The sequence below is a fragment of the Tiliqua scincoides genome, chromosome 5 (assembly GCF_035046505.1).
Source record: "Tiliqua scincoides isolate rTilSci1 chromosome 5, rTilSci1.hap2, whole genome shotgun sequence".
Classification (NCBI taxonomy): domain Eukaryota; kingdom Metazoa; phylum Chordata; class Lepidosauria; order Squamata; family Scincidae; genus Tiliqua; species Tiliqua scincoides.
Window position 1 is genome coordinate 4282974 of NC_089825.1, and position 23261 is coordinate 4306234.

At 53.3% G+C, this 23261-nt stretch overlaps 2 protein-coding genes across 2 annotated transcripts; one reads left to right on the forward strand and one right to left on the reverse strand.

Moving 5' to 3' along the window:
• The first annotated feature begins 7992 nt into the window (after positions 1-7992).
• LOC136651253 (enkurin-like) lies at positions 7993-14814 on the forward strand. The gene is made up of 6 exons (XM_066627481.1): positions 7993-8433; positions 8540-8598; positions 8691-8846; positions 11058-11277; positions 13440-13586; positions 14641-14814. The coding sequence occupies exons 1-6, from the start codon at positions 7993-7995 to the stop codon at positions 14812-14814; spliced, it is 1197 nt and encodes a 398-aa protein (XP_066483578.1).
• A 2427-nt stretch (positions 14815-17241) lies between these two features.
• On the reverse strand, positions 17242-18667 carry LOC136651782 (succinate--CoA ligase [ADP-forming] subunit beta, mitochondrial-like). The gene has a single exon (XM_066628462.1). The coding sequence runs from the start codon at positions 18665-18667 to the stop codon at positions 17312-17314; it is 1356 nt and encodes a 451-aa protein (XP_066484559.1). The 3' UTR covers positions 17242-17311.
• Positions 18668-23261: the final 4594 nt, after the last annotated feature.

The following is a 23261-nucleotide window of genomic DNA, read 5'->3' on the forward strand; positions in this document are numbered from 1 at the left end:
CCAGCAGGCGGCTTGGCAGAGAGCAGCGCGGAGCATGGAGCAGTTTTTCCAGGCCTTGAACATGTTGCGGCCTCAGTACCTGACCCTGAGGGCCAGTGTGCTGGATGAACGGAGGGAGCTGGAGGCAGCTGTGCAAGGCGTGAAGCCTCCCATCCGAAGGGCGCTGCTGAAACGGGAGGAGCTCAGGAAGATCCGCCGAGGCCTAGAAAAGCACCAGTGCAACCTGGAAGCCGGCCAGGACTTTGAATGCAAGCTGGAAAGGGCCGTGCCGGTGATGCTGGACATCTCCGGCTCTGGCTACTCCACCACCAACTGCCAGCAGTGTCGCTCCACCTGCCACTACCCTTGCCAGCTGCCTAGTGACAGTGAAAAGTTGCACTGCGTGGCTATGGATGGGGCCGGGCGCTGCACCGTCTGCCCTGGCCGATGTCCGTGGGGAGCCCACATCAGTCAGGGCCACCGGTGGGACTACTGGATAAAGACGGAGAGGTGCAGTTATGCCCAGCTGGAGGAGGAGTACCAGGTGCCCTCTGGAGGGCAAGCCTTTGAGTGGGTCCTCCAGGAATCCAGGAAGGCAGATGCTGCCTTCGAGGACCTGGTCTGGAAGTTCTGCCACCATCTCCAGCGCCTGCAGAGGGTGGCCCTCGAGCCCAGCCCAATGACCACTCTGGAGTTCCTCGACCTGCTGATCTGCTCAGAGAAAGAGGACCTGCAGCCTGGGTGTGAGGAGCGAGTCCATGCGCTGCAGGCCTTGGGAAAGAAGGCTCGGGTCAGCCCCTCCAGAAAGGACAGCTGAGGCCATTGATCTGTTTGGACACAGGTGAAATACTGCATACATGCACATGTTCCCAGCACCCCCTTCGTTGCCAAAGACTCTAAGTCGCTTGCTTTGCAAAAGAGAACCTCTGGTGTGCAGGAGAGGACAGCCTACCCCAGCCTCCAAGCAGACAGTCATTTGGGATGACTCTGCAGTCAGAGTTTGTGGCTTTCTGCAGTTTGTGAGTTTGTGGAAATTAAATCTGGATAAGACAGAGGTGCTCTTGGTTCGGAAATCCACAGCTCGGGTGCTGGACTATCGTCCTGCTCTGAATGAGGTTGCACTCCCTCTGAAGGAGCAGGTCCGCAGCTTGGGGGTTCTCCTGGATCCACAGCTGCTCCTGGAGTCCCAGGTGGCCAGGGGAGCCTTTGCTCAGCTTTGGCTGATTCGCCAGCTGCGACCGTAACTGAGCTGCACGGACCTGGCCACAGTAACCCATGCCCTAGTGACATCTAGATTAGATTATTGCAATGCGCTCTACATGGGGCTGCCTTTGAAGACGGTCCGGAAATTACAACTAGTACAGAACGCGGCTGCTCGTGTGGTTGCTGGGGCACGTCGGTTTGACTCTGTCAAGCCGTTGCTCCGGCGGCTACACTGGCTGCCGGTTCTGTTCCGGGCCCAATTCAAGGTGCTAGTTTTGACTTTTAAAGCCCTTTGCGGCTCGGGTCCGGGGTATTTGAGGGACCACCTCCTTCCCTACAATCCTGCCCGTGCTCTTAGATCATCGGGGGGGGCCCTTTTGACTGTGCCGCCACTAAGAGATGTGAGAGGGGCAGGGGCCAGGAAGAGGGCCTTCTCGGTGGTGGCCCCCGAACTGTGGAATACCCTCCCCTTAGAACTGAGAACTGCTCCCTCGTTGCTAACGTTTCGGTGTGGACTGAAGACCTTTTTATTTCAAAAAGCTTTTAATTGTTGACAGGCTGGCTGGCGTTCTTGCTTTTTATATGAAAATCCACGGGGTTTGTTTGTTTTTAGATTTTTTAATTATTGTAAATTGTTTTTAATGTTTGTTTTTAACGTTGTGTTTTTAAAGGGTTTGTAAGCCGCCTTGTGTGCCCGTTGGGCAAAAAGGTGGGGTATAAATTAATAAAATAATAATAATAATTTCCTCCTGCGAAGACCTGCTCTTGGTCCACAAGTTGGACACTTGCCCCACTGACAGCCTGTGGGACAAGAAGTCTGCAGGCACAGCCAGCCTGCAGCATGCAATCCCTAGCAGCAGCTCCAGAGAGGACTGGGAACTGGGTCTCTGCAGGAAACCCTGGGGAACTGTTGCTGGGCTGGGTTGGCCACTGAAATGCGTACACTGGAGTTCTGGGCAGCAGAAAGACCTGGCGTTGGGGGACTCTGACGAGGGGGGCAGGGATGCACTGGAGCTCTTGGAAGAACGCAGGGGCTGCTGTGATGGGAGGGGCACTATTTTGCATGTGTTTGCTTGCCTGACCTTGAGCCTGCTGGCATCCCAGCTCCCACCTCCCTGCCACCCACCTCTGTTCTTTGTTTTAGAATCAACTCCTTTTTGTGTGCCTTCATCCCCTTCCAGCCGCTTGCAACCTGGGCAGGGATTAGTGGGTGCCCTGCAAAGATCGCTGGACCAGGACCCTGCCAGAGACACTGAGCAGTGGGATAGGATGGGGCACCCTGTGTGTGAGCAAATTGCCTCAAGCATTTCCACCCTGGTGGAGGTGGCAGGCACAAGTCTGGTGAGCACCCTCCATAGGGTTGCTGCCCAGCCAGCAGCCCCCAGGCACAAGTGACTAGGCACCAGTTACTGCGGCCAACCTGCCACAGTCCAGGTACCACCGCCCTCCCCTTGCAGGAGTGACCGTGGCCTGGACAGCAAGAGGGCCTATGAGAGGGCAGCCAGGAGTTCTGGCATGCTGGCAGTGGAAAGGCCCCTCCTCTCATCCTGAGGTGCCTGAAGGAACACAAGTGGAAGGGAGAAAGCAAAGCTCCCCTCTCCCCCACTATGCAGTGACAGGTGTGTGCCAATCAGCCTCATTGTTGCCCAGACTGGCAGGGAGACGGCCACAGACCCAGGAAGGCCTGGAGCTCCTGCACCTTCTTTGGAGGCAGAGCAGTCTGGACTCCAGCAGGGCTCTTGACTTGGACTGAGCAAGATCCAGACACATCAACAAGGCAGCCCATGGACATGACCCCGTTCCCCCAGTTCCAGATCTGCGAGAAGAAAGCAGGACCACCTGGAGCCTTTCACCAGCTTGCCTTCTCTTGACATTGGGACATCCTCGAAGAATGGGATGGTCAGCCTTTGCAGCTCCAGAAAGCAGAGCCTCAATCAGTGGTTGGACTCTTCCAGGGAGCATAGAAATGTCCAACTGGCCACTTGATGAGCAAGGAGACGTGCCTGGGCCTCTCCTACCATGTCTCCCACTCCAGTCAGTTGCTGCTGTGCATGAACAAGTTCCAACTTTGCAAAGACCCCAGCAAGAAGAGGAAGCAGTCAATGGGCTGTAGGCAGGGGGTGTGCCATGTGCACTGGTTTTCAGAAGATTTTACACCACCCTTTCCCCAAAGGACCCAGGGTGGTAAACATCATCATCGTCCTTGTTGCCATCATCATCATCATGCCCCATTGGAACAATCTCAAAAAGTTTCGTGAATTACTTTAAACAACTGCAGCTTACTGAAATAACACCATCAGATCTGCAAAAAACTGCGCTTTTAGGAACATCTACATACTGAGATACCTTGCTGATAATTAGGGCTCAGGCTGAGACTTGTATCAATTAATAACAACAACAACAATAATGTACATTCAACATAATTTTAAAAACCCACATACACAAGAACTTATCAATGCCATCAAAACAAAAACACAAATTAAATCAGAATTTAATCAGGGGCCCTTCTTGCAACATTTTTTGTGCGCAGGAAGGAAGAGGCTCGGTGCTTCTGGCAGGGATTGGGGAGGAAAGAGAGAGTGCATGCGTGTAGCGTGAGTAGAACAGGGTCCTGGGGGGACTCCTTGGAAGTTATGACCTCTGGTCACCCTGCCCCCATCCAGAGCACATGGAGAGCAGGGCTGGTCAAGAGCAGCTACAAGAAGATTGGGAGAGATTTCTCCTTGTACTGGCTGGGGGAAGGGAGGGTGCTATTTCTTCTATTGTGGAACATGCCAATTACTATAATGGAACTGCCGGTGGGCGGGGGGGCAGGGAGAAATGTTTCTGTTTGGGGAAACCATGGGGGTAGGTTCTTGCCTTTCAGATATACTTTTAAAATTAATGGCTGCTGCTTGGGGGCTGGGGAGACCCTTTTTCTGGTGGGAGAAAACATGGAAAGCTTTTGAGCTAAAGAGAACCAAGAACTTAAGTGTGGGAAAGGTTCTAAGCAGGGGCGGATCCAGGGGAGGCCACGGGTGCATACCCCCCCCAACTGTCCTGCCAGAAGGGAAGGGCACCCGCCAGGATGGAGAGCAAAATCAGGTGTCAGGGGAACACCCACTGGGTGGGTGTCAAGGAGATTGGCTGGAATGGAGCCCAGGTCTACCCACCCAGCAAACAGCCACAGAGGCTTTAAGCTCAATCAGGAGCCCAGGTCTACCCACCCAGCAAATAGCCACAGAGGCCTGAGGGGGGGGGACTTGATTGAGACATATAAAATTATGCAAGGGATGGCTAGAGAGATGTTCTTTTCCCTCTCACATAACACCAGAACCAGGGGACAGCCACTAAAATTGAGTGTTGGGAGAGTTAGGACGGACAAAAGAAAATATTTCTTTACCCAGCGTGTAATTAGTCTGTGGAACTCCTTGTCATAGGAAGTGGTGATGGCAACTTGCTTAGATGCCTTTAAGAAGGAATTGGACAAATTTCTGGAGGAAAGTTCATCACAGGTATGTCATGTGCAAGTCATCACAGGTATGTCATGTGCAAGTATGACATGTCATGTGCACAGGTATGTCATGTGCAAGTCATGATAGGTATGTGCAAGCTCCTGATTTTAGAAGTAGGCTACCTCAATGCCAGATGCAGGAGAGGACACCAGGATGCAGGTTGTGTCCTGCTGTCTTTTGTGCTCCCTGAAGCATTTGGTAGGCCACTGTGAGATACTGGAAACTGGACTAGATGGGCCTTTGGCCTGATTCAGCAGGGCTCTTCTTATGTAGGCTTTAAGTTCAATCAGGAGCCCAGATCTACCCAAGCAGGCAGACCTGGCCTCCAAGTCTAGGTGGGAGCCCAGACCCAGGTCTTCCTGCCCAGCAAATGTCCACAGATGTGATAAGCTCAAGCAGGAGCCCAGGTCTACGCAGCAGGTAAACCTGGGCTCCAAGTCCAGACAGGAGCCCAGGTCTACCCACCCAGCAAATGACCACAGAGATGATAAGCTCAAGCGGGACCTCTACCAGCTTGGTAGACCTGGGCTTCAAGTCGAGAGCCCAGGTTTACCTGCCTGGTTGACCTGGGCTCTGAAGGTAGTGCTCATGGCCCCTTCCCAGATACAGACACTGGATCCACCCCTGGTTTGAAGGAGATTCAACTCTCAGAAAGCTGGGAGGATTCAGCTCAGCCAGGTAGAGTCAATAAACTCAAATCTTCTGTACTTTGCTTTTTAAAATTAATGAATATTGTAAAAAAACTAGTGTTCTAATGATGTAACTGTATCTGATTAGCATTATCTTTCCTCTTGCTTTGATGTAAAGTAAATAAATTTTATTTTAATATGTATCAATGCATCAGCAATGTGTCATTGACAAATGTTAAATAGGGGCTAGATAGGTGCTAGATAGGCGTTATATAGGTGATAGATAGGTGCTAGACAGGTGCTATATAGGTGTTAGATAGGCATTCTATAGCCGCTATATAGGTGGTAGATAGGCATTATATAGTTGCCATATAGGCAAATAGATAGGCACTAGATAGGTGTTAGGTGCTAGATAGGCGCTATATAGGCACTAGGCATTATATAGGCGTTAAATAGGCACTAGATAGGGGCTAGATAGGTGTTGCACAAGAACTAGATAGGCATTATATAGGTGTTAGATAGGTGCTAGATAGGCGCTATATAGGTGTTAAATAGGCACTTTTAATGCAAGTAAATACTACCTGCATCCCAGTGATATGTTTTACTTTTGCAGAGTTGCAGGCCTGTGTATTGCTCTGGTATGTAAATGAAAGGAGATTTTGCATGTTATTTCTATGTAGGGAATACATTTTCCATGGCATGCAGAGATGATTTATTCTATGCCAATTATTGTTACAGCTTTACAGCTAAGCTAACTATTACAATAGTAACAATACTATTAACTACTATTAACTAGTAACAAGCTAGCTATTGTTACAGCTTTACAGCTAACATCTCTCTCCTTAGCGTTGTAGGAAAGCTGTTTGCCCGAGTTGTACTAAAGAGGCTCCAGGTACTTGCAGAGAGCGTCTATCCAGAATCGCAGTGTGGATTCCGAGCCAACAGGTCCACCACTGATATGGTATTCTCCCTTAGACAACTGCAGGAGAAATGCAGGGAACAACGACAGCCACTCTTTATAGCCTTCATAGATCTCACAAAGGCTTTCGACCTGGTCAGCAGAGACGGCCTCTTCAAGATTCTCCCCAAGATTGGATGTCCACCCAGGCTCCTCAGGATCATCAGATCTTTCCACAAGGACATGAAGGGCACTGTTGTCTTCAATGGCTCCACATCAGACCCTTTTGACATCCGAAGCGGAGTGAAGCAGGGCTGTGTTCTTGCACCAACCTTGTTTGGGATTTTCTTCGCTGTCCTGCTGAAGCAGGCCTTTGGAACTGCAACAGAAGGCATCTATCTCCGGACCAGATCAGACGGAAAGCTCTTCAACTTCTCCAGACTGAGAGCAAAATCCAAAGTCCAACTGAAATGTCTGCGTGACTTCCTCTTTGCCGACGATGCAGCTGTCACTACCCACTCTGCCAAAGATCTCCAGCAGCTCATGGATCGTTTTAGCAAGGGCTGCCAAGATTTTGGACTGACAATCAGCCTGAAGAAAACACAGGTCATGGTTCAGGATGTGGACTCACCTCCCTGCATTACAATCTCTGAGCATGAACTGGAGGTTGTCCATGACTTTGTGTACCTTGGCTCAACGATCTCCGACACTCTTTCTCTCGATACCGAGCTAAACAAGCGCATCGGTAAAGCAGCTACCACGTTTTCCAGACTCACAAAGAGAGTGTGGTCCAACAAGAAGCTGACGGAACATACCAAGATCCAGGTCTACAGAGCTTGCGTCCTGAGTACACTTCTGTACTGCAGCGAGTCATGGACTCTTCGCTCACAACAGGAGAGGAAACTGAGCGCTTTCCACATGCGCTGCCTCCGACGCATCCTCGGCATCACCTGGCAGGACAAAGTTCCAAACAACACAGTCCTGGAACGTGCTGGAATCCCTAGCATGTATTCACTGCTGAAACAGAGACGCCTGCATTGGCTCGGTCATGTCGTGAGAATGGATGATGGGCGGATCCCAAAGGATCTCCTCTACGGAGAACTCGTGCAAGGAAAGCGCCCTACAGGTAGACCACAGCTGCGATACAAGGACATCTGCAAGAGGGATCTGAAGGCCTTAGGGATGGACCTCAACAAGTGGGAAACCCTGGCCTCTGAGCGGCCCGCTTGGAGGCAGGCTGTGCAGCATGGCCTTTCCCAGTTTGAAGAGACACTTGGCCAACAGACTGAGGCAAAGAGGCAAAGAAGGAAGGCCCATAGCCAGGGAGACAGGCCAGGGACAGACTGCACTTGCTCCTGGTGTGGAAGGGATTGTCACTCCCGAATTGGCCTTTTCAGCCACACTAGACGCTGTGCCAGAACCACCTTTCAGAGCGCGATACCATAGTCTTTCGAGACTGAAGGTTGCCAATACAATACTATTTACAGCTAATGAATGCATCTTTCAAAAAAAAAAAAAACCCACCTTATTTTCTCTTCATGAAGTTTGGGGGAGTTTCGAGTGTTTGATGTTTCTCCAGACTTAGCCTTTCATTTTGCCCAGCAGTAGAGATACCTGCCATCATTGCCCCCCCCCTTGAAAAAAGAGTCGCCCCCCCTTCCACCGCTAGAATCCTGGCCAGGCCTGTTTGGTACCAGCGCTGAAGGAGCTGTTTTCCGCCTTCCCTTCCCTTCCGAGGGCACCTCGCACCTTCGTGCGAAAGCGGGTCCGAGAAGAGGTCGGGGCCCCGATGACGGCGCTGCGCTGCTTCCAGGGGGGCGGCAGCCTGCGGCTTCTCGCCGACACCCCGAGCCGAGCGCCCCGAAGGCCTCCGGTGGGAAGCTCTGCCCCTGCCCGGCTCGGAGACCAGGCGGGGCCTCGAGGACCGCCCGCCGGCCCATGCGGTCTCCGCGCGAGCGGCCTCAGCAGCACGCGCGCGGAGGGCGGCGGGCGCGTGCGGGAGGCCCCTCCTCGGGCGGAACCCAACTGCCGTGGCGGCCCGGACTCCCTTCGCAGCGCCGCGGCGGCCCCTCGACGGCTCCGCGGAGGGCCGCGGGAGCTCGTCCTGCTCGGAAGCGGCCTGCCTGCGGGGTGGGCTCGGGGCGCTGCGGAGGATGAGCGGCGGAGGGCCGGAGGAGTGCGTGTACCGCCTGCTGCCCCTGCCCGAGAAGGGCCCCGCCGCGCCTCCCAGGTACCGCTGCAGTCCTGGGCGCGAGCGGCGGGGGCGGGAGGAGGGAGCTCCGGGGTGACCCCCTGAGCTTGGCCCGTCTGTGCTCACCCCCACCTTGGACCCGCAGAGGGGGTGCGCAGCTCACCTCGGAGCGGCTCCCGCTCCTGTTCGTGATCCTGTTCAAGGGTCCGGTTCCGAGTGGGAGCCTCGCGCGGGTCTCGGAAGAGCAGCGCGGGCGGGGCGTCGGGGGGCCCGCACTGACCGCGCTCTGCCCGCAGGTACGTCTCGCAGTTCCGGGCCTCGGTGACGCGCGAGCTGCGGGAGCGGCCGCGGGAGCCGTGCAGGACGATGGGGCTGCCCCGACTCCGCCTGCCGTCGCCGGGACACTTTCTCCGCAGGCGCGCCCGGGAGCCGCCGCCGCCGCCCCCACGTAGGTCTGCGAGCCGCGCCGGAGGCAGGGCGGGACGGGGCGGGCTGCGAGGCCAGCGAAGGGCGCCCCGCCGCCGCCGGGATCCCGAAGGCAGTTCTGGGTCGGAAGCAAGCCGGCCTTTCTCCCGCAAGGGGGGCAGAAGCTTGCTGGGCCGTTGGGGGCTCCGCAGGCGCCCCTCCAGCCCTGCCTCCAGCAGCCTTCCCCCGGATTTCTGCTGCCTCAGCCCCGTGCCCAGGCCTACAACTCAGCAGCTGGTCCCTGCTGTCACGGGGCAGGACAGAGCAGGCTTGCCCCACAGCCTGCCCCACTGGCTCCCTGAGCAGGGGTGCCGCGCCAGGCGCTTGGCAGGACTGTCCTGAAGGCATTTCCAAACAGCCTTCTTGGCGGCTGCGGGAACCAGCCTGCCCTTGCCGAACCCGACCCAGGCAAGAGGGAGAGGGGGCAGAAGCACTGGCCGTGGGTCTCTCACCCTCCAGTTCAAAGCCGGCAGGTAGCTCTTCATCCAAGAGAACACGTACAAAGCACCGGCCAGGTCAAATGCGGTGCCACGTATGGCCTGAGAATTGGAGCAGAAGGCAAGAGAAAGGCCCCTTCTCTTTCTGGAGCCCGCACTTCTTCAGCACACCCGTCCAGAACTTTGCACTGCATTCATTTCAATGCGTTGCTTCTCCCTCTATTCGGAGTCTACAGATTCCACACTTGTGTTGCTCAGTGACAGCACCTGGCCCACCTCTTGCTCTTAATGAAGTCCCTGGTTTTGGATATATTTTTAGAAGACTGACCATTTTTCTCTGGTCACTTAATCAGAGAGTAACTGAGAAAGTCACGGGGTTGCGTTACAGAGTGAAGTTCTTTTTCCTCTCACACAACACCAGAACCGGGTGGGGGGGGGCAGCCACTAAAATTGAGTAAGAACAAAGGGAAATATTTCTTTACCCAGCAAGTAAGTGATCTGTGGAACTGCTTTCTACAGGATGTAGCGACGTTGTCTGGCCTAGGTGCCTTCCAGAGGAGATTGGACAGGTGATGGAGGAAAAGCCCATCACAAGGAACACACTGTGGTGACTATATGCAGCCTCCAGGTTCTAAAAGTAGGCTATCTTGACTGCCAGGTGCAAGGGAGTGGCAAGGGGATGCAGTGTCTCAAGTGCTCCCGGAGGCATTTGGTGGGCCACTGTGAGATCCAGGAAGCTGAACTAGGTGGGCCTTTGTCCTGATCCAGGGGGGCTGTTCTTATGTTCTTAACTACAATTCCCAGGAAGCCTTGCAGGTCTCTTGTTGTCTGCTGTGCTCCCTGGGGCATTTGGTGGGCCGCTGTGAGATCCAGGAAGCTGGACTAGGTGGGCCTTTGTCCTGATCCAGGGGGGCTGTTCTTATGTTCTTAACTACAATTCCCAGAATGCCTTGCAGGTCTCTTGTAATCTGGTGTGCTCCCTGGGGCATTTGGTGGGCTGCTGTGAGATGCAGGAAGCTGAACTAGGTGGGCCTTTGTCCTGATCCAGGGGGGCTCTTCTGATGTTCTTATGATCTCCACTGTCTAGTCTCAGGAACAAAAATGGAGATGAGATTTGTCTGGAAAGATTTATTTTTGACAAATCTGTGTTGATGTCTGTTGATCATCGAGTTGTTGTCCAGGTGTGCAGCCCTTTTAAAGGGTCTCAGCTGGGAGGCAGGTCCATGACTGCTTGAGACACCTTGACCATCTGGGGCCATTTAGGATTTGAAGAGCACTGCTCGAAGTAAGGTAGGGTGAGGTGGGACACCATCTGACATCTCCCCAGGTGGACCTAAAGCCCTCCCTGTCGCCTTCAAACACTGCAATGCAGTCTGGTCTGGCTATCCCACCATAAGGTCAGAGCCAGTTTTGATGCTCAGTGTCTCAAAGCAAAGATGCTGTCTAGCACTGGAGCACTTTTGGGCAGTGAGTTGAGATGTGCAGAACCCTCGCAGAAACATCACTTGTGACTCCTTCCTCTTCCTTTGAAGGTTCTCAGGTGGGGGTGGGAGGAGCCTTGAAACTGGCTCTAGCTTTTGTGGCTTCAAAGTTCAGGGAGCAGCCAGGAGAAGCAAAGTAGGCATGAGGTGTCAGAAGAGAGGTGGCGGGTTGGCAAGGGGTGGCTGCACTTCTGTTTGTGTCTTCTTCCTAAAATATGAGACTTTGTGAAAACAGTGTTGAAATGTTGTGGTTTCTTTTAAAAAAATGCACAGGCAAGAGGCATCGTGTCACGAAGAAGCCGGGAAAACCGTCGGTGCCACCGAGGACAGAGCACCCTGTCATGGGTGTTCAGAGCAAGAAGAACTTCATTGCCACCAACGCTGCAGAGGCCATCATGGCCGTGCCCAAGAAGCCTCTTCGTGCCTGTGTTGATGTGCGACAGGGAGATAAATTTCTCCTTGAAAACTCAGGGTTGGTCAAAAAATACCTCCAGAAGAAGGTATGTCTCATTGCATGGCAGAGTGAGGGCTGCAGCTGAAATATGCTGCTATTATTGACCACTCAGTGTGAATCTATAGGGTTTGTTGGTTCTGCTGCATTGGTTGTGCTTCTAGTCCTCATTGTGAGCTTCTGTGGGTTGCAGTTGGCGGGAGGGGAAGGTGTCCCGGTCTTCTACACCTACCAGTCCCATCCTACATACTCCTGGCTCACTGGCCCAGCACCCCCAGTGAGTCAGAAATGCACATGACCTATTTGTTCTGGTGTATCCTACTACCTTAAGGGCCACAGCCTTGCGTTGACTACAAGTTCTTGTGCACCTTCACCTGACTGGCAAAGTGCACCAAACAGGTGGGCGTATGAGACACCTGGGGAATTGCCTTCTTGTAGGTGTCATCACCCCTTCCAGCAGCCAGTCCTCCTGCCAAGGGAAAGCTGAAGCCCTGTGGACCAACTCCCCAACGCTTGCAAGCTCTGGGCTCCCCCAAACTCCAGGGACTTTGGCCTCAAGGCACCAGTTCACAGTATAGACTGAGTGGCTTAGGCCAGATGTAGATGGATCCAATTCCTTTGTACTCACACAGACACTAGCCTGTAAGAATATAGTGGTTTATTTAAAGAGTTGATTTAAGGTTACATATCACATTGAAAGGCATTTCAAAGAATAAATGCATGACACACACAACGCTAAAACCATAAAGCTAAGCTCCTAAGCTGACTTGTTTCTAACGCTCACCTGGATCTTTCCAACTCCTGAGCAAAAGTGTAGGGCAGCTCTTCTACCTGTTATCTCACAACTGACACGAACAGATGTCCATAATGGAGGGGCAAAGGGCTGTTCCTCCACCTTCCAACAACAGGGTTTTTTATACCTTAAACTGGTAGTTCTGAGACAGCCATAAGTTTAGCCCAGCCAAAGCTTCTGGAAAAGGATCTCGTCGCCTGCGGCTACTGTGGGTCACCTCCCAACTGGAGATGCACAGCCAACTCCCATTCCCAGTTAGTGAGACCTTGAAGTCCAGCCTGTTGGCCAAAGTGAGACTCATTATAAGGACCCTCTTTCCCAGTCCACTAACAAGCCCTGTTTCTCCAGCTGCTCTAAAAAGATGGCAGCCTACAAGATGGAGTCAGGCCTGAGCCAGGGATTCCACCTTGTTCGTCACAGAAGGATATAGATGTTCTAGAAAAAAGAGTAAAAGCACAATTAAAGTCTTTTTGAAATCAGTGGGCAAGGATTTGGTCCTGGATATATAATCATTCAGGTTCTCAGTTGGCTGGCTTATTAATCCCTTTGCAGGTACTGAGGGCTCACCATTAAGGAAAAAGTTGAGAAGGCTTTGCTGTCCTCAGGGTGTGAGTTCGCCCCAGTTCAGTGCAACCTGAGGGAGGGCTTCATCTGGGCAGACTCCCCTGCAGGTCCCTGGCCACTGCTGACCCCAACCGATCCCCTGTGTGTCTCTGCCCCTACTCCCCCCCCCTTGGAGAGCAAACCAGGAGGGTCTCATTCCCACCCCTACTCCTCTTCCGTCTTCCAAGTGACAGGGCATGGAAGGATCCTACTTCCAGAACCCAACCACCATCATCAGGAGCCCTGCTGGAGGAAGACAAGGGTGGTGGGGCTGGCAGGCAGGGGGTTGGCATTCATGTGACACAGCAGGGCGGCGGAATTTGGTGCCCCCTTGAGAGCCTGCTTTTGGGGGGCCACCCCTGCCCCCGCCCAGCAAACGGTTTCTTAGGCCTGTTGCGTGAGGCTCCTTTCTCAATTCTCAGGGATTCTCAATTCTTACAGGGATACACCAGTATCAAAAATGAGCAAGCTCCTCCACACACATTCACTCCCCAACTAGCATTTGTTCAGTTGAAACCAGTTACTTCTGACAAACCAGTGAAGGACTGTCACACACTGCTGGGGGTGCTGCTGAAGAGGCCCCTCTCTTCCCCCAGAAAGAGCCATGGTTTGGTCCTGATAGGCAGGCGGGCCTCCAGTGCTGTTTTGCCACCAAAAATGTTCTTGGGGATCATTGGGTTCTGGGGGGATTCACTCACCATTCCAGGGGGTCTTTTCATTGGGACAATGGATCCAGGACCCGATGGGGGGGGCTGCTGTTCCAGTGCTGGCACACTTGGCCTGCAAAGGGCAGCTGTGCTGTGGTTTCCCCACAGGACTTTGGAACTATGCCCAGATACCTGGTGAAGCTCAACGAGGAAGCCCAGAGAGCACAGGAAGAGGCGGACACCTGTCTCAAGGAGGTTCTGCAACAGAAACGCCCCCAGCGGATCTCCAGGGAAGAGAGGGAGACCCTCCTGGAGGTACACAGGCTGGCTACCTGCACTGGCAGAGCCTCAGGGGCTGTCCTTCCCTCTGTTCGCAAGCCTGAGAATGTTGGCACCAGCAGTGCAATAGGGGAATGGACACACACACAGATGACTCTCTCGGATTCCCACACCAGGGCTGAGCATGACCAGTTTGGTCTCCAGTATGCAGAACTTGGTGCTTGCATGTCTGCGCCATGATGAGAGGGACACATATGACACTGGTTCTGCTGAGCCAGCCCAGGGACCTGCCTAGCCCAGGATGAGCTTGACTAACAGCAGCACTCCAAAGCCTCTCCCAGCCCTGCTCCCAAGATCAGACCACTCTGCTGGCAACACTCGCTTGGGGCTAGACATAAGAAGAGCAGAAGAACCTCACTGGATCAGGCCAGAGGCCCATCCAGTCCAGCTTCACTGCAACTCTGACCAGGTGTTTCCAGAAGCACTGAAGGCAACAAGATACCTGTATCCTGGTGCCACTCCCTTCCACCTGGCATTCAGAAACAGGCTCCTTCTAGTACTGGAAGATGCACACAGTCATCATGGCTTGTAACCTTTGATGGACTTTTCCTCCATCAGTCTGTCCATGCCCTTTTCAAGGCATCCAGGCCAGGTGCCATCACCACATCCTGTGGCAAGAAGTTCTACAGATGATTAAAGAAATATTTTCTTTTGTCTGTTCTAACTTTCCCACCACTCCATTTTGGTGGCTGTACTCTGGTTCTAGTGCTTTGTGAGAGGGAAAAGAACTGCCCTCTCTCCACTCCATAAGAGTCTTCAAACGTGGAAGACTCTTCAGTCTGCATAGCAGATGCTCCTCCACTGGCCCAACCCTTTTGTGGAGCATCCCGGCAGCTGAAGGAGCCTCCACCTTTGCCTTGCTGGCTGCTGTCACCCCGTCTTCTATACAGCCCATCCCAAGGGTGCTCTCAGGGTCCCATAAATGCTTTCCATTCCTATGAGCACTGCTGGGCGAGGAAGGGATTGTGTCTCCCTCCTGCATGCTTTTTATGGGCCAAATGGATGTTTGTTTTTCCTCCTGCTTGTTTAGGGTCTCAAGAGGAACTGGGAAGAGATCAACCAGGAATTCCAAGGCCTTTCAGTTGTGACAGGCACAATTCCAAGGAGGCTTCACAGAGAGAAACTGGAGACCCAGATGAAGCAGCTGGAGCACGACATCAGCGCCATTGAGAAGCACTGCTTCATTTATGTTGCACGCGCGTGAGGAGAGTGCGGGGGCACAGACAAAGTGGGGCAGCTCCACTTCTCTTGACTCTGGTGGGAGAGTTTGAGGCACCCCGGGAGCCTGTGGGGCTCTCATCTAAATACCTTTTCATAGTTCAGATGCCCCCCCTTTTGTTAGCCCAAGGTGAAAAATGAGGTATCTTTGGAGAAGGAACTGAACAATATCAGTTTATTCAACAGTAGAAAAATTGCCAAGTTAGTTTTAGTTTTCTTGTAGCTGTTGCCAAGTTTGGATTTTAGAGCACCTTGAAATGTACAGCATGCAACTAGAGTTTATTGCAAAATAAAGTTCCCTGTTACAGATTGAGTTACATGTAGTATCAACCTGCCCTTTTATTTTGCTGACTTATGTTGCTCAAAGTAGCACACAATTAATGTGATTGAGAAGACCACAGGTCATGAAAATAAACTACCATCCAAAGCCTCAAAACAACTACCTCAAAACCACACCCACACAAAATGAAGACTCACCCAGAGGGAGATTTGTGAACAATATTCGCAGAAAAATTTTCCTAAGTCCCCCAAACCCCTTTTATGGGGACAACTGAGGTGGGTTTTCTCTTGTGCTTAAATAATGTGAACCTTCTGCAGGTTTATAGCCCACCATGAACAGGTTCCAGAATTGGCCAATTGGGTGCTTTTCAAGTCTGAGTAGATCTGGTGATGCTTCGTAGGAGGATGGACAAGCCTTGGTCCTGCTGCCTGGAAGGCCCCTGCCACCCCTCTGTCTGGCCTGACTGTGCTGGAAGTAGCAGGGCCTCCATGGCAGCCAAGGAAGCAAGAAGGTTGCTGAGGGGAGGGGAGATCAGGAGGCAGCCACTCACATCTGTGCTCGGAACAGTACTACGTGCAAAGGGAAACCCTGGTCTGCCTCACCGCAAACAGTCACAACACAAGCTCAGGTCAAGAAGGGCTTGACTCCCACAAGGTAACATGAGCTGTCCTTTCTAGCCAGCAGGGATGAGCATTTCCAGGCACCCTCAGTTGATGTCCTCGTGGCTTGAAAGGGCTTGTTTGGGAGGTTGAGTCTCTTCTCCAGCTTTGGGGAGAGCTCACCTGCAGTCCTGCCCTGCATGGCAGAAGGGAGTGGGAGGGCCAAGGAGCTGGGCGTGTCTTTCCTCCCACATCAAACTCTTCCCTCATGTTCTAGTCCCTGCTGTCCTGCCTTTCTCCAATTCTGGGCTCCCTCAGCCCTTCCCAGGAAAGGCTCCTGTTCTGGTCCACCCACCTTCAGTAAGATGGCAGCAGAATCCATTGCTGCATAATTGTGCTCCCCCCCCCCCCCCGCCATTCTTGCAGTCATTCTCCAAGACCTTGCAGGTTGCAAGGCTGCTGAGAAGAGGGGCTGCTGCATTGGTCAACCTGAGGGGGGCGGGGCGGTGGAGAGTCATACCCCTGATCAAAGCTTCTTCAAGGAGCCAGGGAGTGGTTTTCTCAAGCTGCGCCCTCAAAGGAAAACAGTGACGAAGGCACAGGAGGGGAATCAGTTCGCAGTGCAGGCAGCAGGTCAGCCCCTTGTGGCAAACACCAGGCATCCTGCAGCAGCCCAAAGATGAAGGTGTTCAGCGTGGCACAAGTGCTCATGGACAGGGCTCATTTCAGATATGGCCAAAAAAGGCAGATAAGCATGTTGGAAGCAGAGAGTTGGGAGGCCATGTGCTCTGCGGGTCACTCTGTGCCCTTCCCATGCAAAGCACAAACACACATTCTAAGCTTGCATACATTGGAGCTTTGCACAGGAATAGCACAGCAGGCCCTCTTGGAATCCCAGCCCTTCAAGCACCCAACCTGCAGCCAGTCCCCCAAACACCCAGGGACTGATGCCAGTGGTAGCACAGGCAGCCAAGAGCCAGGAGGGTGGGGCAATGGCGGTGTTGGGCCTTGCCCCAGGGCTTTAAGCAACCTGGACCTGGCACTGGGATTGCCCCAAGTCTGATGGCGGCTCCTCCTGGAACTTGTGGCCTGACACGGTGGCAGCTTCCTGGGGACCTATCACGAAGCAACACACTAACGACGTGTTTATTTAGCGGCACAGCTCATTTGCAGAAACACACTGTTCAGACGGGGGGGGGGGGAAATAGTGGTTCATTCACCCCACTGCAGGATATAATCTTCCCTTTACTAAACATTTCTCACCCTGTGGCTCCAACAGTCCCTGAAAGCCACTCTGGATGGACACAGCCTTTTGCCTGCTCCCACGCCTGATCATTGCTGAGAAAGCCACAAAAGTCCTGCTGCCAACATCAGACGTTTATTTGGAAGAAGATTTTCAACACCAGGCTCTTTCAGACAGTGACTGAGCACATCTAGTGCAACGATGTCTGCGCCTGCGAGGCGGAGGGGGCATCGGCCCGAAGGATGAGGAGCAACAACCTCTGGAGCCAGCACAGTCAAACAAGGCCCACAGACAGAAAAACGGAGGGAGGGAGTCCAAGAGCAGGCTGGGGACCCGAGGGTTGTGAGCTCAGATGTGGCTATCAGGCCGGCAACTTAAACTTCACTTCCACCTGAGCTTGTTTTGCCAAGACCATGATGTCAGAGAGCTTCACGGCCATCCTAGCTGCGGCATCCAAATCATCGCAGGCAAGAATTTCCAGCTCACTCTCACTGATGACAGCTTTGGCATCCTTGACCCGAGTGCCTTGCAGTCGGACCACAATTGGGATCTTCAGTTCCAAGTCTTTGGCTGCCATGATGATACCCTGCGCAATCACATCGCATCTCATCAGCCCTCCAAAAATGTTGACCAGAATAGCATGGACCTTTTCGTCCGCTGTGATCAGCTTGAAGGCCGCCGTCACCTGTTCCACTGTCGCTCCACCTCCAACATTCAGGAAGTTGGCCGGGGTGCCGCCATGCACTTTGATGATGTCCATGGTGGCCATGGCCAGCCCAGCGCCATTCACCAGGCAGCCGATGTTTCCCTCCAGGCCGATGTAGTTGAGCTCCGCACTCGCTGCCTCCTGGTCTCGTTCATCCTCCTGGCTCCAGTCCCGCAGGTCAAAGATGCTCTGCTGGCGGAAAGCGGAGTTGCCGTCAAAACTGATCTTGGCATCCATGCACATCACCCTTCCGGTCGAATCCTCAACCATGGGATTAATCTCCACCATGGTTGCATCGTATTTAATAAAGAGATTGTACAACTTGACCATATTGTCGGCCGCCTCGTGCACCAGCGAAGCGGGGAAGCCCATTTTCTGGGCCAGTGCCAGGGCCTGCTTCTTCTTGACACCCTCCACGATATCAATGGGCTCTTTGAAAATGGCTGTGGGATTCTCCGCAACTACCTCCTCAATGTCAACCCCACCTTGAGAGCTGCCAATCAGGACAGGGCCCTGGAAGGACCTTTCCATCATGATGGCAAAGTAATATTCTCTCCTTGGATAGCGGCGCTCGCAGACCAGCACCTGATGGCAGATCCGGCCCTTTTCTCCAGTCTGCTTGGTGAACAGCTTCTTCCCGATCATTCGAGAAGAGATCTCTCTCACTTCCTCTGGGGAAAAAACTACTCTCACGCCTCCTTTCAGTCCCCCCTCAAATGTCCCTTTTCCACGGCCACCAGTGAGCACTTGTGCCTTGACGACCAGGTCGTTCATGCCCAAGTCTTTGGCCACTTTGTACGCCTCTTCCGGTGTCCTTGCCACCGCAGCCTTCGGAACAGAGACGCCAGCCTCCTGCAGGAGCCTCCTACTCAGATATTCGTGCAGAGACAAGTTCCTTTGTTGCGGCGGCTGCTGCGCTTTAAAGTTTTGACTAGTAGACAGTCCTAGGCGGCTACCAAGCGCCTTGGCAGCAGCACTCAAGGCTCCCTCACAGCCACCTCTTCCCATCATCCTTGCACCTGCTGCCACCTGCCTGGAGATCATGGCGACAGCCCTGCCTTCCCCTCTCCAGCTTTGTTTCCTCCCCTCCTTCTCCAACAGATCTTTCAACTGCCCTTTTTAAAAACAAGTCCCTGAAGTTCCTTCTCCAACTGCTAGCCAATGTTCTTTCTCCACCGCCTTCCCATTGGCCAGTGCAAAGGTTCTGTGGCAGCATCACCTCCCTCTCCCAGGGATTTGGAGTTGCCGAACTCAGGACTGGGCAGAGGAGGTTGAAGGGATGGGAGGGAGCACAGGTGGATCACTGATGCAGTGGAATGCCAGCCACCAGCAACCTGGGTGGAGGCACTCCAGCAAGCTCTCGTGATGTGGAGCCTCAGGGATAATAGTGCAAACAAACAGCCCTTCTCGGGGGACCTGTATGTAGGCACTTCTATGCAAATGCTGAAGTCTCTGTGCTAAGGTGGGGAACTTGGCAAAACATGGATACTGTGGGCATAACAGAAACCCAGTGGAACGCAGAGACCCAGTGGGATGCTGCAGTCCCAGGCGTTCAACAGGAGAGATGGGGAGCGGCGTGTTGGAGGTGGGGTGGCCATCTATGTCAAAGAAGGGGTAGAATCCAGCAGAGATTGAAGGCTGGTCCGACTCCACCATAGAATCACTGTGGGTGAAGTTACCAGGCCCAAGGAGTGATGTAACAGAGGGAGCACCTGAAGGAACCTGGTGGTGAGGAGACATATCAGGGGCCATCAAAGAGAGGCAGGGCTGCTATCATAGGAGACTTCAATTGTCCTGATATTGGCGGGATTAACTTTTGCTCCAGTCATGAAAGAGAGACCGGATTTCTTGATACGCTAAATTACTGCACCTTAGAGCAGCTAGAGGACATGTGACCCTGTCCTCTAGCTTACGTTGTGTGATACTCAGGACCTGGTTAGGGACATAAATGTTACAGAACCTCTAGGGAGCAGTGATGTTGCTGCAATCCATTTCACCATGCATGTCAGGGGGAAGTGCCAAGCAAATCTGGCACAAAAACCAAAGGGTGGATTTCTCAAAATGAGACTAGTTAGAAAGACTTCAGTGGTCTTCTGCAGTGTCTTCGTCTCTCACGGGGATTGAGAGGAGGGAATTGTGAGCAGAGAAGCTGCTTTCCCCCAAACCATGAGAAGGAAGCAGGGGTCACAGGAAAACGCAGGGACCTGTCCCCACCGCAACTGGCTTTGGGATCCTGTTGCTGAGCAATTTAGCATCTGGAACAGTTTGATGCTAAAGAGCTCAGCAACAGGATCCCAAAGCCAGTTGAACAACTTCTGCCCCAGGAGAGGAAAGATGGACAGGTCCTTGGAGCTGTCTGGTTCAGTCAGGTGGACCAAAGAGCTGCACATTCAGCTGTCCAGAGTCATGCCTTCTCAGCCTAACCTACCTTGCAGGGTTGTTGTCAGGGCAGAAAAGAAAGAACCATGTACAGCACCTTGAACTTCTTGGAGAATTGTGGAGAATAAGCATAATGATTCCACAAAAGACCTGAGCACTCTTGCACAGCCACCTGGTCTTGCACATGCACAACAGTCCTGTGAGGCAGGATAGGCTGAGAGGCAGTGACTGGTGGGGAGAGGAGTTCGCACCCACTTTGCCCATTTGCATCTTGCACTCCACCTGTTGCACCACTCTGTCTTTGTGCATGGTGTAAACAAGACCCTCCTACCCGATCTTCTGTCTGGCTCTTAGCATCAAATCTGTTTAGCATCTACATTGCTCCTCTCAGCAGAACGGCCCGGCCCTCTGGCTGTGTGCAGAGGCCCTGTGCCCTGGAGAAGCCATCTGAATGACAGCTCTCCCAAGGGCAAACCCACTGGTGCCGGGTGGTGGGCAAAGGAATTGCCATGCAGCCTGACATTGCCACCTGTTCTCTGGGGACCAGTGTGAAGTGGCTTTAGCCCTGGGCTAGCGGGCACCACAAGAGCCCAGCCGCTGTGCGCAGGTGCCCTGCGAGGATTGCAGATATGGGATTCCACAGGGCCAGCCTAGCTCTGTAGTCCGTGTGACTGCAGGTGCCACAAAAGTCCCCTTGTGTGGAGCACTGTTTGGTTGCTGGGTGACCCAGTGCTGAAGGGACAGGCAAGGCAGAGGGAACGCCCTATGCCTAGTGGGGGGTGAGGACATGACTGTGCTCTTCAAACCCATGACAGGCTGCCACAGGGACAAGGGCAGATTTGCTGCCCAGAGGGTGGGATGGGATCTCAGGGGCTCATTCAGGATGCGGCTGCGCTACAGTCGCTTGCATTTGACCACTTTTTTGCACAGCTGCAGGGCATGCACCCCAGAAGTGTGCATGTCACACCCCACCAGCACACTGGGCATCAGTTGCCTTAATCACATCACGGGGGTGACCTGCCCACACTATGTACCGTTTAATCACTAATTCAACAGTGCACGTACTCAATCACGTGATCAAACAACAATCACATCATTCGCTGCCTGGGTATGCCAAGAGATGGTCACCACTGCAGGCATGACTGCCTAAAAGCAACACAGGGAAGGAGGATGGTGCCCAGCCAAGATCTGGGCTTGATGCTGCCCCTTTGCACCCAGCCAGCCTTCCACGACTCACAGGAAGAGCCTTCTACAAAGACATGCTTCTGATTACATGGTAGTAGAAGGACATGCTTCCAAATGTCCTGCAGGGAAAGGGCTGGACAGGCAAGGGGTGTCCTGCCGGGAGGGGGGGGGAGTGCAGATTCCTATTGCTAGCCCCAAATGAAGCCAGCTTCCACAAGGTCAGGATGCGAGTAAGAGAAAACTCATGGCTTGTAGCTAGCTTGAGAACCAAACAGCGGGTGGCCAGCCTCCAAGAACCAGTTGAGCTTCAGCTAAGCCCAGCAGTGCCCAGCCTAGAAGCCAGCCAGTAAGCCAGCTGTTGTGACTGGGAAGTGGGCCTGGTGAATGCAGAAGACCCAGCCAAAAAGAGAAGGGTGTAGAACAAAGAGGTGGCCCAGAGGGGCTCTGGGTGCTTCCCCTCTGCTCAGCTTAGACTGGGGACAAACCCCAAGCTCCTGCACCCCGTGATGGGTACTGTCTGGCCAGAGCCCCCACATTCCGGCCCAGCACTGCCCAAGGTTTCCTTTAGGCTGCTCGGCACCCCTCTGCCTCCGCCCAGAGGTGGGTAGTGGCACAGCACCCAAGTCAGGCCCTGCTGGAAGGAATGCCAGCCTTGAGGTGGGTCATTGCATCTTGTGCCTGTCCTGTGTGTTCACCCTCAAGCGTGTCCCTTTTTAGTTTTTAGCCCCCTTGAGGATCTTCCTTTTTTAGTAAGTCACTTGGCCATCTGTTTCTGCCCAGAACGACTGCCTGCACTCCCTGGTGGACTGGTCAGGCTCAGCCAGCTCAGGGACTGCTGACACCCAGGCTGAGGGACCCTGTGACTGGGCTTCCCCCCCTCTGATTCACAAACCGTGAGTGCCTGTGGTACTTGGCACTGCGCTGCTCTTCCATGGACTGCTTGCTGAATCTCTTCAGAGTTAACCCACTAGAGCAGCATGCCTCAACTGGGGGCACGTGCACCACTGGTAGCATGGAAGGTGGTGCCCACTGGTACCCCTGGACTCAAACTGCCCTGCAGCGAGACTGCGATGCGACATGACAAACAGCAGCAGGCTCTGCTCAGCAGGCAGAGCTCCAGGCCACCATTTTTGCAAGCTTAAAAAACCTTCCCACCTCCTCTGGGCTTCTCCCAGGGACTGTCATGCTGTGTCTTGCTTCCCAACCTAGAAGTAACGGGATGATGTCACTGCCAGTTACTTCCAGCAGTACTTCCAATAGGTGGACCGTGCAAAGTGGGAGAAAGCCTGAAAAATGCTGCAAGAGGGCACCCCCCATGATCCTTGCTCCTACTCAAATGCTGCACCATTAGGCTGGCCTGCCATGTCCCATTCATGCCAGCATCCCCTCTGCCTCCAACTCAAAAGTCTAGTTCAGGGGTGTCAAACTCATTTCATACCAAGGGCCAAACAGCATTCACAATGCCTGCTGAGGGCCGGAAGTGATGTCATTAGGCAGGAAGTGATGCAATTAAACAGGTCATAACCAAAAATAAGCACTTTTTCTCACTTAGGAACTCATCAGCTGCAAACGACAGAAGAGAAAGCACACAAAGCTTGATCATATTTCAAGATATGAGACAGCCCAATTTTCAAGTGGTCTGCCCTTATAGCAGTTACACCTCAGCACTGTTCAGCAGCTGAGAGTCTGAGGGCCACATAAAAAGCTTCCGTGGGCCGCATCCAGCCCCCGGGCCTTATGTTTGACACCCCTGGTCCAGATTCACTGCAGATAGAGACGAAGTCTGCTGGTCATCCTGGCAGATCTCCACAGGAGGGTGCTGATGCAGGGCTCCTACTGGCCTGGCCTCTCAAATCCCTGCCTGTTTACTGGTTCCCCATTCTCGACAATATTGCACTGCCAAGGATCCCTTCGGTTTCCTGTGGCACCCACAAATCAACATTTCTTGGGTCCTCTCCAGTTCTGCACTCATCTTTTTCTCTGCTCTTTTGATTATTTCGTTTCCAACATTTTAAGTTTGCAAAGCTCAGGCAATGGCTGC